The 13,970-nt window shown below is 40.7% G+C and overlaps 1 protein-coding gene across 2 annotated transcripts in view; it reads left to right on the forward strand.

The window, feature by feature from the left end:
• MARCHF3 (membrane associated ring-CH-type finger 3) overlaps positions 1-13,970 on the forward strand; it is a 73,657-nt gene that overhangs the window by 45,738 nt on the left and 13,949 nt on the right. For both annotated transcript variants that reach the window (XM_039379457.1, XM_039379458.1), the window contains 2 exons: positions 1,433-1,637; positions 12,459-12,668. In XM_039379457.1, the coding sequence (XP_039235391.1) occupies positions 1,433-1,637; positions 12,459-12,668 (415 nt within the window). The remainder of the gene's footprint in view (positions 1-1,432; positions 1,638-12,458; positions 12,669-13,970) is intronic.

Consider the following 13,970-nt stretch of genomic DNA (forward strand, 5'->3'; position numbering starts at 1 on the left):
TTGAACTCTCATTCTAATATTGTCACTGAAAATGTTGGGATAAATCAAATTCTCTATTTTTTTTAGTATTAGAAAGCAGGCTTACTTAATTCACAGCGCTGGGTGCACATTGGGTCCCTCCACATGCACACACACTTTCAAAACTTTTCACTATTTGTACATTCTAGACGACAGAGAAACTAATATTCATTGTCTATAAATTGCATAATTCTCTCATTAATTAGTATTCTAACGGTTACTGATTTCTCATTTCGGCTAATCAATCCAGACTTTCAGTCTTTTTTATCATCTTTTTATTCCCAGATACAGAGTGTTTCAGTACAACTGCTAAATTGTCTTTGTTAGTTTCTTTTTTATCTGAAAATGTCCTTGTGGTCTCTCAGCCTTTGTTTGTTAAAGCATGTCAACGTTGGTTTAGCAAAACCTAAAATTTCAGTGATTTTCCCAAACTGTGTTCTCACAATGGCAGCTTATGACAAACCTTGCTGAACACTGGTTACAGTGGACATACACACTGCTTATGGTTAATTAAAACAATTAATTGGAAAAGTTAATTAAAACAATTAATTGGAAAAGTTATTAGGAAAATTATATTGTTTCTGACAGCATCATAGTGATTATGCTACATAATGTGGCACATTTCCTAAACATTTCCCAAGCCAGAGTGACATTTTGTCCGTGATAGTGACAAAATCTTCATTTCTGAGATCACCTGACTTGGTGTATGTGGTAGGGAGAGTTTTTGTTTCCAAGACCTCAACCAAGAGATTGACCTTCTCAACCTCAGCAGTCAGGGGAGCTGAGCTGAAGCTGCAGTGAAGAGGCCCCATGTTTCAGCAGCACTGGTGCTCCCAGCCTGCTTTCTCTTTCCTCCCACTGCACCCAGGCACCACCCAAGGACTGCCTTCCTCTTTCCTGAAAGATTCCTCTGTAAAACAGAGCATCTTAAGAGTTAAAATCAGAGTCTTTAGGTTATCAGTGGCAGGAGGAGCACCCCTCTCCCTTTGCATGTTAGCACTTCCCACCAGGAAGGTGGGTGGATTGAGGGGAGGCAGTGCAGAAGAAAAGGCCAGAGGATCACCATTGGAATAAGAGGTGGCACCCTGTACATGAGGAGTGATGACACACATCACCACTAGCATAAGAGCTGCCCAGATGAGGCAGATTTAAAACTTTCCTGATGCACTGGAGATTTCTTGCACCACTGCTTTGTGAAGAGGTGGGAAATACAAAAATGCAGAAGCACTCGGTTATCTGTCTCTCACCTTCCACTCTGGTGTTTTCGCTTTACGCTTTCTGTTGGCCCAGCAGCTTGGAGTAGTAATTACAGAGCAAAGTACTCAATCTACAAGTGTTTCCTGCACTGTTAATTCGTGACATGCACAGAGCCTGGTGTACTGACCAGTGATTTTCTCTCCCCTTCCTCCAACAGCCCCTTCAATGACCGGCTGATCTGCAGGATCTGCCACGAGGGCAGCAGCCACGAGGACCTACTGTCCCCCTGCGAATGTACAGGGACCCTGGGGACCATTCACCGCAGCTGCCTGGAGCACTGGCTGTCCTTTTCAAACACCAGCTGCTGTGAACTCTGCCACTTCAGGTTTGCGGTGGAGCGCAAACCCAGACCACTGGTGGAGGTCAGTACGTGGGGCATGTCCGTGAAAGCTCAGCTTTACTGAGAAAATCATGTTTGTTTCGTACGGGCGTCACAAAGCCTTTGCAGCTCCATGGAAGCCACAGCGAGCTGTGAATTTGGGGCTTGGCAGTCTGAGGCAGGAGCTTAGGGGAAGGGCAGGAATAACAAAACCCTAATTTTGAACTGAATCAAAACAAGCGAGAAGAACAGGATCAATGGGTTTGCTTCAGTGCAAACCTGAGTGAGGATTTGAGAAATAGTGCGCAGCAAATTCCTAGAATATCAGACAGCTTGGTTGGAAATGGAAGAGAGGTAAGTAATTGTTTCTGTAGAAAGCAAGACAAGTGTCAGGACTCAGCATGTTAAATATAGGTCAGGAATTTTTTTTGTTCTTGCTTTTGAGAGAGAGGTAACAAACTGAGGAGCCTTAGAAATGTAGTTTCCATGTCAAGCCCACAGGAAGGAATTGTTCTTGTATAGTGTCTGGCATGTTTAGCCATTTGTGAGTGACCTTTTGGCCTCCTCTTGCCTACGTACTAGACTTAACAGTGAATTGGGCAGTTGTTTCTCCCTTATCAATGAAAATTCAGTTTTTGCCAACAACAGATGTTTTAGCAGCGTCATGAAGTTCTACAGGTTTTAGGGGCCTTTTGGTCCTCAGAAAAAGAAAAAAAAAACAACAAAAAATTAAAAACCCAAAGTCACTGTCTTGACACTGTTAATGAACTTTGTCCTCCCGTGTACTAATTTGGAAAAAGAGAAAGCAAAAATTATGCTTTCTGTTGAATTTAAAAATGAATTACAATAGTAACATTTGACAAAATTAATGAGAAGCATCTTCTTGTACCAGTTGGTGACATAGGCACTTACAGGCTGAGCTTGGGTTCAGTTAACCCTCCTAAAAGCCTTATAAACCCCTATCCCCACAATAAACTTCCTCTTTCGTCTGTCCCTCCCTGGTGGTCTGTGTGAGCTCCTTACGGGGTCGCCGGGCCACATGGTGGGGGCAGGGGGGAAGAGCATTCACCTTCCAGGTAATGGGCTGGCACCCAGGGCCTGAAGGTTCCCCCTCCAATTGATCTGCCGTATTGGCCTACTTCTTTTTTTAACTGAGATGATTCTCCCCAGAAGAGCTGTGTTTCCAAACCATGAATCAGGTACTATGGTGGTGACTAACCAGTCCTTCAGCATTCAAGGAAAATTATTTGTGTCTTTTGCCTCTTGTTGTATCGGATAAAGGAGCTCTGGTGACTTGCCCTTTGGCAATTCAAAGCAGCTCAGATTTAAATTGTCTTGATTATGGGCTGCACTGTATGGGAACTGTTGTGCTCCCTCCAGCTGACCCTGCTTCTGGTGGGACTTCTCAGAGCATTGAGACCTCAAACTTCCTTTTTTCCCCGTCACTTGTGAACTTCTTCCATCACAGCAGTGCTGGGGAGATTGGGCTGTGTTGTTGTAAAGAAGGAAGAGACGGATTGTGGTACACAAAGACTTGCTTTCATATTGAAGATCACTGAGTCCTTCAGTTCATCTCCCTTCTGGAAGGCACCTGCCAAGCTCTACCACGGGAAATTGAAACATCAGTGCCAATCACTGGAGCTTTCTGTCTCATTTTGGAGCTACCATTTGGAGTCGTTTTTGCTAGATAACAGCAGCCCTTGGCAGGCATCAGCAGAGCAAGTCTAACCATTTCATTTGATTTCAAAGCTCGTTCTTCGGATAAGGGGATTGGAGACATCACAGTCCGTTAAATGGAGCTATTTGCCAATAGTCCAAGAGGTCTTGTCCACGTGCACAGGGTTCACAGTAATGCAAAATTCATCTCAGGAAGTGCAGTCAAGGTCTGAACCCACCTCTTCTATCCTGTGCTAAATGTGCAGCATCCCTGTACAGTGTAATGGAAACTACAGGTGTGTGGGACATATGCCTGGGCATGTGCATATCTCACTATCAAAGTGCCTAAGGATGAGTATCCCAAAGGAAAAAGCAGCTACTGCTGAGTAGCCCTCCTTCTCTCTCCCAGGTCTTGGTCCCCCACTGCCAGTGAGATCCTGTCTGTGTTTGACACAGAGGTCCCAGACTGAAGCAGCAGAAACTCTAGACATAGAAGGAAAGAGAAATTTATAATATGGTGGTTGGTATGCATAGATCTGATGTTCCTTGTGACAAGTTGGAAGGATCTCAAAACCAGCACAGTGACATCAAACTGGCAGCAATTTCAATTAGTGACTGTTATAGACCTTCCTGTTTTATATAAACCTTTTTAATGCAGCCAATCCACAGAAAGCAATCCACTCTAGAAATGTGTGACATTATTCACATAGCTGCTTTTGCTGTTCAGCATGAAGATTAGGCAAGCTTAATGTAAGTATCATCTTCATTTCAATTTCCATATTGCATCTATGTTGCTTCCACTTGGCTTAGCACAGAAACAGACACAAAACTAGGTAGTACAAATGTATTTACGTGCAATAAAATGTTAGAAAACAGCCAGCCATAATATAAAAATGGTATAAAAACATTATGTGACCATATGAGTCAGGCTTGTGTTTCTTGTAAGTTACTTCCATGTTTTAAACCAACTAGGATTTGGTATCTACTGCAAACAAACAGAAGGCACTTAATTAACAATATAAAACTCATAAGCAAAATAGCATGATTAAGAGAAAAAATAAAGTCAGAATCTTTATCACAATATTGGGAAGAAATTAACTTCAGTTCTTCCCCAATTTGCTGCTGGCTATAGAGCTCACGTTAGTAAAGAAAAATAAATTAAAAAAAAGTCTAAAACCTACATTTATGCATGAGGTAGTTAAGGTAAGCTTACATTATAATTTCAACCTCCCAGAAGCCTTACATTGAAATATGAAATTACTTCTTGTGCAAGACTTTGAGTCATGCTGTTTTTATCTCTTGGGATTCTTCTTACTTATTTTTCTTCTCCACTGCTCAGTGAAGCAAGTCATTAGCATTAAATTACTGTAATGAACAGACACCAGATTTGCTGCATGTAGATTTTGAGAGGATCATGCTTAAAGCCAGAAGGAAGATAAATGGTTACTCAGCATAGTCAGGAAGGAAAACTCACAAATCAAAGTTTAGAGGAACTACTGCTGTCCATAGAGGTTGGGGAGCAGATAAGCAGATAGGGCTGGGAGCAGATAATTTAAGGATGTGTGTTCTCTTTCCCTTCTTGACCAAAAAAGGGCAGATTAAAAGGGCAAAGTGATGGAGATGCTTTTCTACCTTATTGTCTTCAGATGTGAAAATAATCTCTCCAAGACCCAAGTCACACAGGGAGAATTTGGAGCAGCCGTGTAGATTTCCAGTAGAAGTATGTCAGAGTTAAAGAAAGCATTAAAGAAATTAATAATAAACTCCCCAATAAATATAGTTTTAAATCCATAAACTCTTCAAGATGCACTTTTTTTTATCTATTCATTACCATTGGGCAAAAATCCAGAGACCAAACCAGTCTGTTCTCTCTCCTTTAAGAAGAAATTAAGTAGCTGTTTTAAGTACCTTACAGCAAAAATTTGCTACAATGCTTGACTTTTCCCAAGCACAAATCTTTCTCATAGTACTGACAGCAAGAATGCAAACAAGAGCAACCCACTGCCCCCTCCCCTCCAAAAAAAACCAAACCAAAAATTACTTGTCAGTGAACAAACTGTGCCTTGAAACCGTCACATTTGTAACTGCTCATTCCTAAATTTATAGTGATCAAGGACAAAAAACTTGAGGGAAGTTCCCAGGAGAAAGTGACTGAACAGTCAGAGATGCTACTCTTTAAGGATGAGCAAGATGAGGGAAGACGCTGGGGGTTTTCAAAGGTACAGCTGTTTTGTTTTAGATAATGGTTTTGGTGACTTTTCTTTGGACATCATGATTCTGTAAAGGAGTTCTAAACTATCTCATTATTATCTATCTCTGTCTTTCGTGCTGATAGCATTTCCTGACACCAATAGGAGCCAGTCAGAGTTTGCCTTTTCTAGGAAAATAGAAGTGCTAAGATGAAAAGTTTTATTGCGTCTGTCTTTTTGGAGTCCTATCAAGCATTTATTATCTATCATGATTTTTGTTTCCATATATTTCAACTTGTAGATCAGGACATTTGCAATGTGTTGAAATGGTTTATTCTTTTCAGAAAACAAACAAAAAAATATATGTTGCCAATAACAAATCTGCTTAGCTTTTGAATTAAAATGCAAAACTTGTTTTTTGTTGATTTTCTTGAATGCATGCATTTCTTTCCAACTGGGAATATAGTCATGCAAAATAGAATGGGAGTAATATGGATAAAAAGAAATACTGCTTCTCCCACAGTTCCACAAAATCTTTTATTCTTGACACATATTGAAATCTTTTACCTGTTACAAACATCTCCTGAAATGTAAGTGGTACAAGTGGATAGAAGTGATACAAGTGGATAGTAGTAAAACAGAATAGCAGTAAGTCAGACTAATGTTAAAAAGTCTATTGTGTAATTGGACCTGCAAGAAATTTTGTAGATTTTAACAGCATAATATAGGAAGATTTGCTTATTTGCTATCAGAGAATTACTAATGCTTTTTTTAGAGGTTGAAGAAGTCTAATGCAGAAACTGGACTCTACATCTACTTGGTGGAACTTTGTGCATTATAGAATCATAGAATGGTTTGGGTTGGAAGGGACCTTAAAGACCATCTCATTCCACACCCTGCCATGGGGAGGGACACTTTCACTATCCCAGGTTGCTCCAAGCCCTGTCCAACCCGGCCTTGGACACTTCCATGGATGGGGAAACCACAGCTTCACTGGGCAACCTGTGCCAGGGCCTTACAACCCTCACAACCAAGAATATCCTGATATCCAGGATATTCTACTCTCTGTCAGTGTGAAGCCATTCCCCCTTGTCCTTTCACTTCAGGCTCTTGTAAATAGTCTCTCTCCATCTTTCTTGTTAGCCCCTTCAGGTCCTGGAAGGCCACAATTAGGTCACCCCAAAGCTTCTCTTCTCCAGGCTGAACAATCCCAACTCTCTCAGCCTTTTCTCACAGCAGAGCTGCTCCATCCCTCTGATCATCTTGGTGCCTCCTCTGGACTCGCTCCAGCAGCTCCATGTCCTTGCTGTGCTGAGCCTCAGAGCTGGATATCAGTTTCAGTTCCAGGTTCTCCATGGCCTTTCTCACCCCAACCCTACACAACCTCATAGATAACTTCATCTCTCTGTTCTTCCCAGGTCACCTATTGTAGCTTCAACTGTCTGTGCATGTGCTTCTTGCCCTTCAGTTTGACCAGCAGTTCCCTACTTAGCCGTGCTGGTCTCTTGTCTTCCTTGCCCAATCTCTTTCTCCTGTTTTTCAGCTGGCAAATGACCCAAGGTCTAGGTTGCAAATTGAGTTATGGTATGAAAGCAACAGCCTGCAGTACTCTCCTTACACTTAGGAACCAACCCTAGGTGCTCTGTGGTTTATTCTTTTCAGAAAACAAAACAAAAAAAAAATTAAAGGTGTATCATACACCATCCTTACAATGAAAAACCTATTTTTTTCCACTTTCAAAAACCATGCAAACGTAGGAAAATTCATTTACTATTTCAAAAAGAAGCCTTGTCTCATTCAGACATCCACAATTAAAATATCGTCTGGAATTTGAGTTATAATAGGGTTTAAACTTAAATAACAGCAAACTCATAGAAAAGTGGTCATAATATTAGCACAATAAAGATCAAATAGCTTAGTTTTTAGCTGTCAAATACACAGGCCTCTGTCTCTGGGATCAAAGAAACATGTCTGTGAGCTGCCACCATGGCCTTTCTGAAAGCACTTGCTAAAGACAATAACTTTGTGCCAGTATCTGAATGTTTGATCTAAGCAGGAAAGCCAAAAACTGAAACATAAGTATTTTCTCAACTGAAAAGGAACTGTCAAATGTTTGTTTTCCTTAGGAAAACACTAGCCCAGGAAGGATTCAAGTCACCCAAAATGTTTCGTTGCTCTGAAAACAAGCATACATACCATTCTAGTCTGGGAGGCTTTCTTTTGATTTACATGTACTTAAACCAGGCCTCAAAAATTTCACTAAAAATGTTAAAACAAATTTTTCAAGTACAAAAAAAAATATTAGAACAAAACTGTTCGGGTGGGGTTTTTGGTTTGTTTTTTTTTGGGGGGAGGGGGGAGAGGCAATACATAGTCATCCTGGTCTTTAAAAATGTTCTTCATTCAAGAGGAAAATTCTAAAAAACAGGCAATATCAGTATTTCTGTGCTGAAAGCCCAGGGCAAAACGCTCCCATTGGTCGCTGCTGGCATGAAAACAGAAAAAACAATAATTGCCAACAGTTCTGATTGTGTACAGGCTGCTTTCACCAAGATGGATTGCAGAGCTATCATCATGAAAAGGACTAAATGAACTGATTTGTTTGAAGTGCATAAGCTAAATTTAGTTCAAAGAAAAATACATTTAGGGTAGATAACTCCTTCTTGTCCTCTCCTCCCAGCTTCATGCATAATAACTATTGAAATAACCTGCTGCTGGTGTGACTCCAGCAATGATTTTTTAAAATCAGTTTTCCAAGAAAAATATAGTGAACTAGAAGAGCTCTCCAGCAGAAACAGGGTGTAGCCTTAGGGTCTAATTGGGAAAAACACTATGTACATACTTTACTTAGCATTTGTGAGTCACCTAATTGAAGCTAGACCTGTAGATATGAGCACTTCCAGGATTTGCCCGTTGGCAATGGTGAAGTAGCTCAAAATTTTGTAGGTGTTTTACAGCAGTTTTCTGCTGGCAGCTGATTTTGGTTAGGATGGGTGAATTCTGAATGTGTGCGTCTCCTGTGTGTTCTGGTCTTCAGTTGCTGCTTGTTCTGATGATTTCTTTCTCCAGTTCTTCGCTTTGCTGGCACCTTGTGCTGATGCCTCAGCCTGTCTCCCTTTTCAGAGGAGCAGTTCTCCTTCCTGTCTCTAGTTATGTTTAAACCTGTTAAAAGGAAACCAAGCCCAATTCACTCATCTCAGGAGTTTCAGATTGTTTGGTATTGTCAAATAAACATCTCTTTACATTCTCACTCGAAAGCGGATTTTTGACAGTTCCATAGATCTGGTATCATGTGCAGTTCTAAATACCAGGTAATATTTTGGAAGCCATTAGTGGGCTTGTAGATCAAAAGTCTCTCAGAGACTCTTGCAAATCCACATGAAGTTTCGAGCGCTAGAATTTGCATTCAAGTTGAAGGAAGTGTGGAGACTCCAAATTCAACTCTGCTTTGTGAAGTAAACGCAATAAATCCTTGCATGTGCCTACATGTGGCAGTGTGAGGTGGAGGAGCCTCAGGTGTGTTAACAGTATTTTCTCAAGTCAAATGCAGTAAATCAAAAATCCCTTTCAAAATGTAAGCAAGTTCCTTCATAAAACTGTGCCAGCTTTATGGGTTTTAGCCTACGCTGCTCCTCATGAGAGGCTATTCCAGAGCTGCATCCTCTGAAGGGTGGGAATATTTTTCTGATCCTTACCCTTTTGTGGCCAACTATATCCATTTTTTCTCAAGCCAAGCTTGTACATTAGCTTAAGTAGCGCTTTTACTTCACTGATGTCCCCCTTCAGTTCTCCCTTCTTCTGGCTTCTGTTCACTTTTGGACAGCACTTGATAAAATGGAGCTTTGCCAGGCAGGTCAACATTTTACTTCAAATACGACCCTTTTTATGACCTCATTTTGGTTTTTTTTCCCCCCAAATGGATATTATTACTGTGAGAGTCTTGAAGTATTGCAGAAATAATTGAGCCCATTGACACATTTTAATAGGAGAGATTTTAGTGTCATAGTGCAGATCTGACAGCTTTATCTGGCCTTACATCTTGTTCTTTGCCAGCAAGATAGTTCCTGCCCTACTGTCACACTAATTAATCAGCTCAGTGCTTTGTTGGGTTCATTCTGTGGGTATCAGTTTCACAAAAGGATTTGCTGATTTGGCTTTTTAGCTGTAAAATAACTTGAGTGCACATTTCCAAAACAAAAGACTGAAACCTGGAGTCTAAACAAAGGCAGATTTAGAAATAGGTGTGCACTACTTCAGGAGAAAAATATGTGCTGTGACTGAAATCCATATAGCCATTGAAATAACTTAATCTTTGCATTTGACTTCCACTTCAGAACTAGCTAATGAAATTCCTCCAGCTTTTAAGGTTAGACTGTAGAATTGTGATGGGTTCATTTTTTATTTAATACTGCTCTTGCCTGTCCTGGCCTCCTCTAATTACTGAATTACTTGGGTTTGACTCTTTGTTCATATGTCACAAGGCATAAAGATTGCAGGAAGCCATCAGCCTGTGAAAGCAGCCTCACACCATTTTTGTCTGCTCAAACTTTCAGTCACATAAGGTGGCACACCAAAAAGTGCTGTCTGAATTCAAGTGCATTGTACTGCACCTCGTGAAAGTCATAGGGTGGAGAGGACAACAAATACTTTAGTGTGTGTGCTCCCTCACCTGCATTGTTGCTCAGATCTGTGACTTATTTCTTGCACTATCCGAGCTTCATGGATGCCAAAAGTAACCCAACAGACTGCAATTTGAGGATACTGGCTCCACTGAATGGACTCATATGTTGCAGTGTATTCTTCATCACTCAGTTACAGTGGGACAGTCACCAATGGCACCGAGATAAGGAGAGAGTGGCATTTCAATATGCCCTGGGAAAGTGGTGAACACCTGCAGTTCCTACTGAGATGGAGGAGAAATGTGAGTGCTCAGGATTTCTATTCCTGGTCACCTTTTAAACAAGTACTTTTCACAACACCTTTTTGCAGTCACCTTTAAATTTAAGCAGAATCTTAACTTTCAGGTGCTTTCAGTCCCTCTTATTTCCTTGGTGGTTTCACATTACAGGTACTCATGGAAATTGAACAAGGGGGAGGTTGCAATCAGTTCTGTTTAGAACCAACCAAATATAACCTAGATATGTTATCCATGCACCCTTGGGGATGCTTTTAAGTAAATGGATGGAAAGTTCCAAAAAAGTGGTGCGAGCCTTTTACACATGACTTCATAGCATTCTCTAGAAACTGCAGTAAAATAAAAAGCTGTTCAAATGTAAAGGTATGTCTCCTTATTTTGTACAAGTTCTGCTTGCTGCCTCTTGCTGTTCTCCCCCTCGTACTGGTGGGATGGAGGAATGAGCAAGTGGCTGTGTGGGTGCTTGGTTGCACACTGAGGTGAACTTACCACTTCTGGTTAAGGAAAGGAAAAAAACAGTATTGAGCCTCTCTCTAGAATTAGCATCTTTCATTACAACTTCTTGCTTATAGTAGTACAGAACAGTTATGAAGCACTTCCCAATTCCTTAGGATTTTAAAAGTATTCAAGCAAATTAAAAGCCTGCATCCTGCAAAAAGATGTTTCTGATCCATATTTTTGTGTTCTTCTGAATTGCTGAATTGCACATGAGAGTGGATCTTTGGCTGCTGAGTTAGCCTGTTGCAGTTAAACCCTCCAAAAATCCTATGAAGTAGATTATTTATTATTTCGTCCTAAGAGATGGTGATGCTGAAACAAACTTGTCTGCTGATTTGTGTCTTTTTGCTGGTGCCAGGTTAGCTCCTGGTCAATTTCCTGACTCTTATTTACCCCATATGAAGATGGAGAGATAAATGCAGTATTTATTTTCATGCTGTGGGGAAACTGGGCAAAGATGAAGCGCAGGCTGAAAACAGTAGAGAAGTGGGATATCTGGATGAGAAATATTCATTAGCTTGCACATTGCTCTTAGCCTTGTCAAAACTCTCAAGTCCTACTGCTCCTCCAAGTCACTGCTGTAGCATTGTAATAGGAAAGAATAAAAAAAAAACCCTAAGGTGGCTGGAAATTAAGGGCATTAACTGGTGAAAGGATGAAGTTGCTTCCCCAGTCTTAGTTGCTGGAGCTAAAGAGATAGGACTTCTACTGCCATGTGTAACACACTGGGAGGAATGATATTACCAAAGAGTTTAAGGATACATGAGCCTTATCTGGTTCTGTTAGCACAAAGAAAACCCATAAAAGGATGCTGCAGAGCAGGTTTGACCAAATTCTACAGCTTATTACATTGGCAAAAATTGCAGAGCTGGGTAGTCTTCCTGTTTAAATATTGACTTGTGTGATGAGGGTTTTTTTATCTAAAGGCCTCAATTGTACTATTATAGGTTTAAGTTCTTTCACCTTTGCTATCTAAATCCTGTTTTATAGAAATATGGGCGTGTGGGCTTGATAGCTGTTCAGTCTTAACCTTTGCTTCAGCAGTTGGCTTTCAGACACTCTGTTCTTGCAAGATTAATATTCTCATAGTAAAAATAACTTTGTGTGCATTCAACTCTGCTTGCATGTGGATACCTGAAAGCAAGTTGAAAATAGCTTTGTGAATATTACAAAAAAAATCTAACCCCCCAAAAAACCCCAAAACCAAACCAAACCCTAAAATAGCATACAACATATGAAACATTTTCTGCTCACTCAAGTTGTAAGGAAATCATATGAATCATCACTCATTAAGAAGGGGGTTTCTCAAGCAGCTCAGGAGCCAAATGCCAGGGGCTGCGCTGTGCAAAACACTTCCTTTTCTCAAGGCAGGGAATCTGAATAAATGATGCAGTAGGTACACATGGATAGAGGTGGACACCAGCAGGAAGAGAGGGGGAGAAGCCCAGGCAGGAGCTCTCTATGGACAGCCAAAGCCATGTCCCACGCATGATCCACATTCCCTCCTCGAAGGGGCAGGTCTGTGTCCTCCAAGTAAGCAGCTCACCTTGGGTAAAACGTCCTACCTCCTGCGCTAATACTTGCTTTGTCTGCATTTTGCCTGCAGTGGCTGAGGAACCCAGGCCCCCAGCACGAGAGGAGGACTCTCTTTGGAGACATAGTGTGCTTCTTGTTTATCACCCCACTGGCGACCATCTCTGGCTGGTTATGTCTGCGAGGAGCAGTGGACCATCTGCACTTTAGTAGTAGGCTAGAAGCTGTTGGCCTCATTGCACTCACTGTGGCACTCTTCACTATTTACCTCTTTTGGACCCTAGTAAGTATTGGGGTGTAGCGGCGACCCTTGTATAACAAGGAATGATTGATGCTCCTCGTGCGGTGTTGTGGACAAAGAGATTTAATTCAAACTCGCGCGCCCTTTTATCCTTACAGATCATGTGACTTTCTTAACCAACCAGTTTACTAACTCTGGGGCATGCTCCTTGGGCTCTGTACCTGGGCACATCCTCTGTGCCCCTCAGACACGCCCCTACACATCCCCTCTTTTAATTATATTAAGAAGTCACAAAAACAGCATGAACAAAAATGCAAACAACAATGCAAACAACAATTTTAACAATCTGAACATTATATTATAAAACTACTAAGCTCCGCAGTGACCCAGCACATTGCTTTGCTCAGTTTCTTAACTCTAATGTAAACTTTTTAAAACTTTCTTATATTCCTATAGGGTAGTGCAACTTGGATAATTACTTTATTAACTTGGGGCTTATCTTAACTGTGTATAAACTTATAACTTTTTAATCTGAGGGTTTTTTAATAACTGGGGATTTCAAACTTTATTTAAGAACAGGGTAATCTTAGCAAACTACAATTTCTTAAAAGTGACCTGTGGCTGAGGTAATGTTATTTGTAAGGTGTTTGTTTTTATTATTTGACCAATCACACAACTATTTCCATTCATACACTCATATCATACGTCGGTGGCCACCGCACTCTGAACACACACACGAACACACACACACACATTCCAGAGACTGCTTTTCACCACGTTGGTCATTTCCTAATGTAAACTTGAAAACATAACATAACTCTTTTCCAAACTTCTGCGTTGCTCTGGTTCCTGTTGCTGTGGTTACATATTTGAATAGGTTTTACACACCTGGAAGAAACCTGCTTGAGTTCTTTCTTATAACTTTTAGGCATAGCTTTCTCTCCATGTCACAAACCTAGGAATCTCATCCATCGTCCTGAAATCAAATCTTACTGTGATTAGCAACTTGGGAGAAACAAACGCCTGAGGTGTGTGCTGCTTTTCAGACCTGCTTCTTTCAGCACTGTCACAACTCAAAAATTGATAACATACATAGCTTTATACAGATGTTTTTGCAGGTTACACCAGTTCTCCCCCTTTTTGTTTAAACTTAGCACGTGTTTCAATATGTGCTTTTACTGTTTTATGGATTAGTGTGAAATGTTTGACGTGAGAATTTTCCTATTTCATAGGAAGTAACTGCTTAATATTAATGTTAATCTATTTTAGTGTACCAAAGGTTTTGCTAAGCAAGTAACTCATGTGTTTTACACTTTTGTGTTTTTTCTAGTGGATGTAGTAGCA

The sequence above is a fragment of the Pipra filicauda genome, unplaced genomic scaffold (assembly GCF_003945595.2).
Source record: "Pipra filicauda isolate LSUMZ 115617 unplaced genomic scaffold, ASM394559v2 scaffold168_size1973030_pilon, whole genome shotgun sequence".
In the NCBI taxonomy this organism is placed as follows: domain Eukaryota; kingdom Metazoa; phylum Chordata; class Aves; order Passeriformes; family Pipridae; genus Pipra; species Pipra filicauda.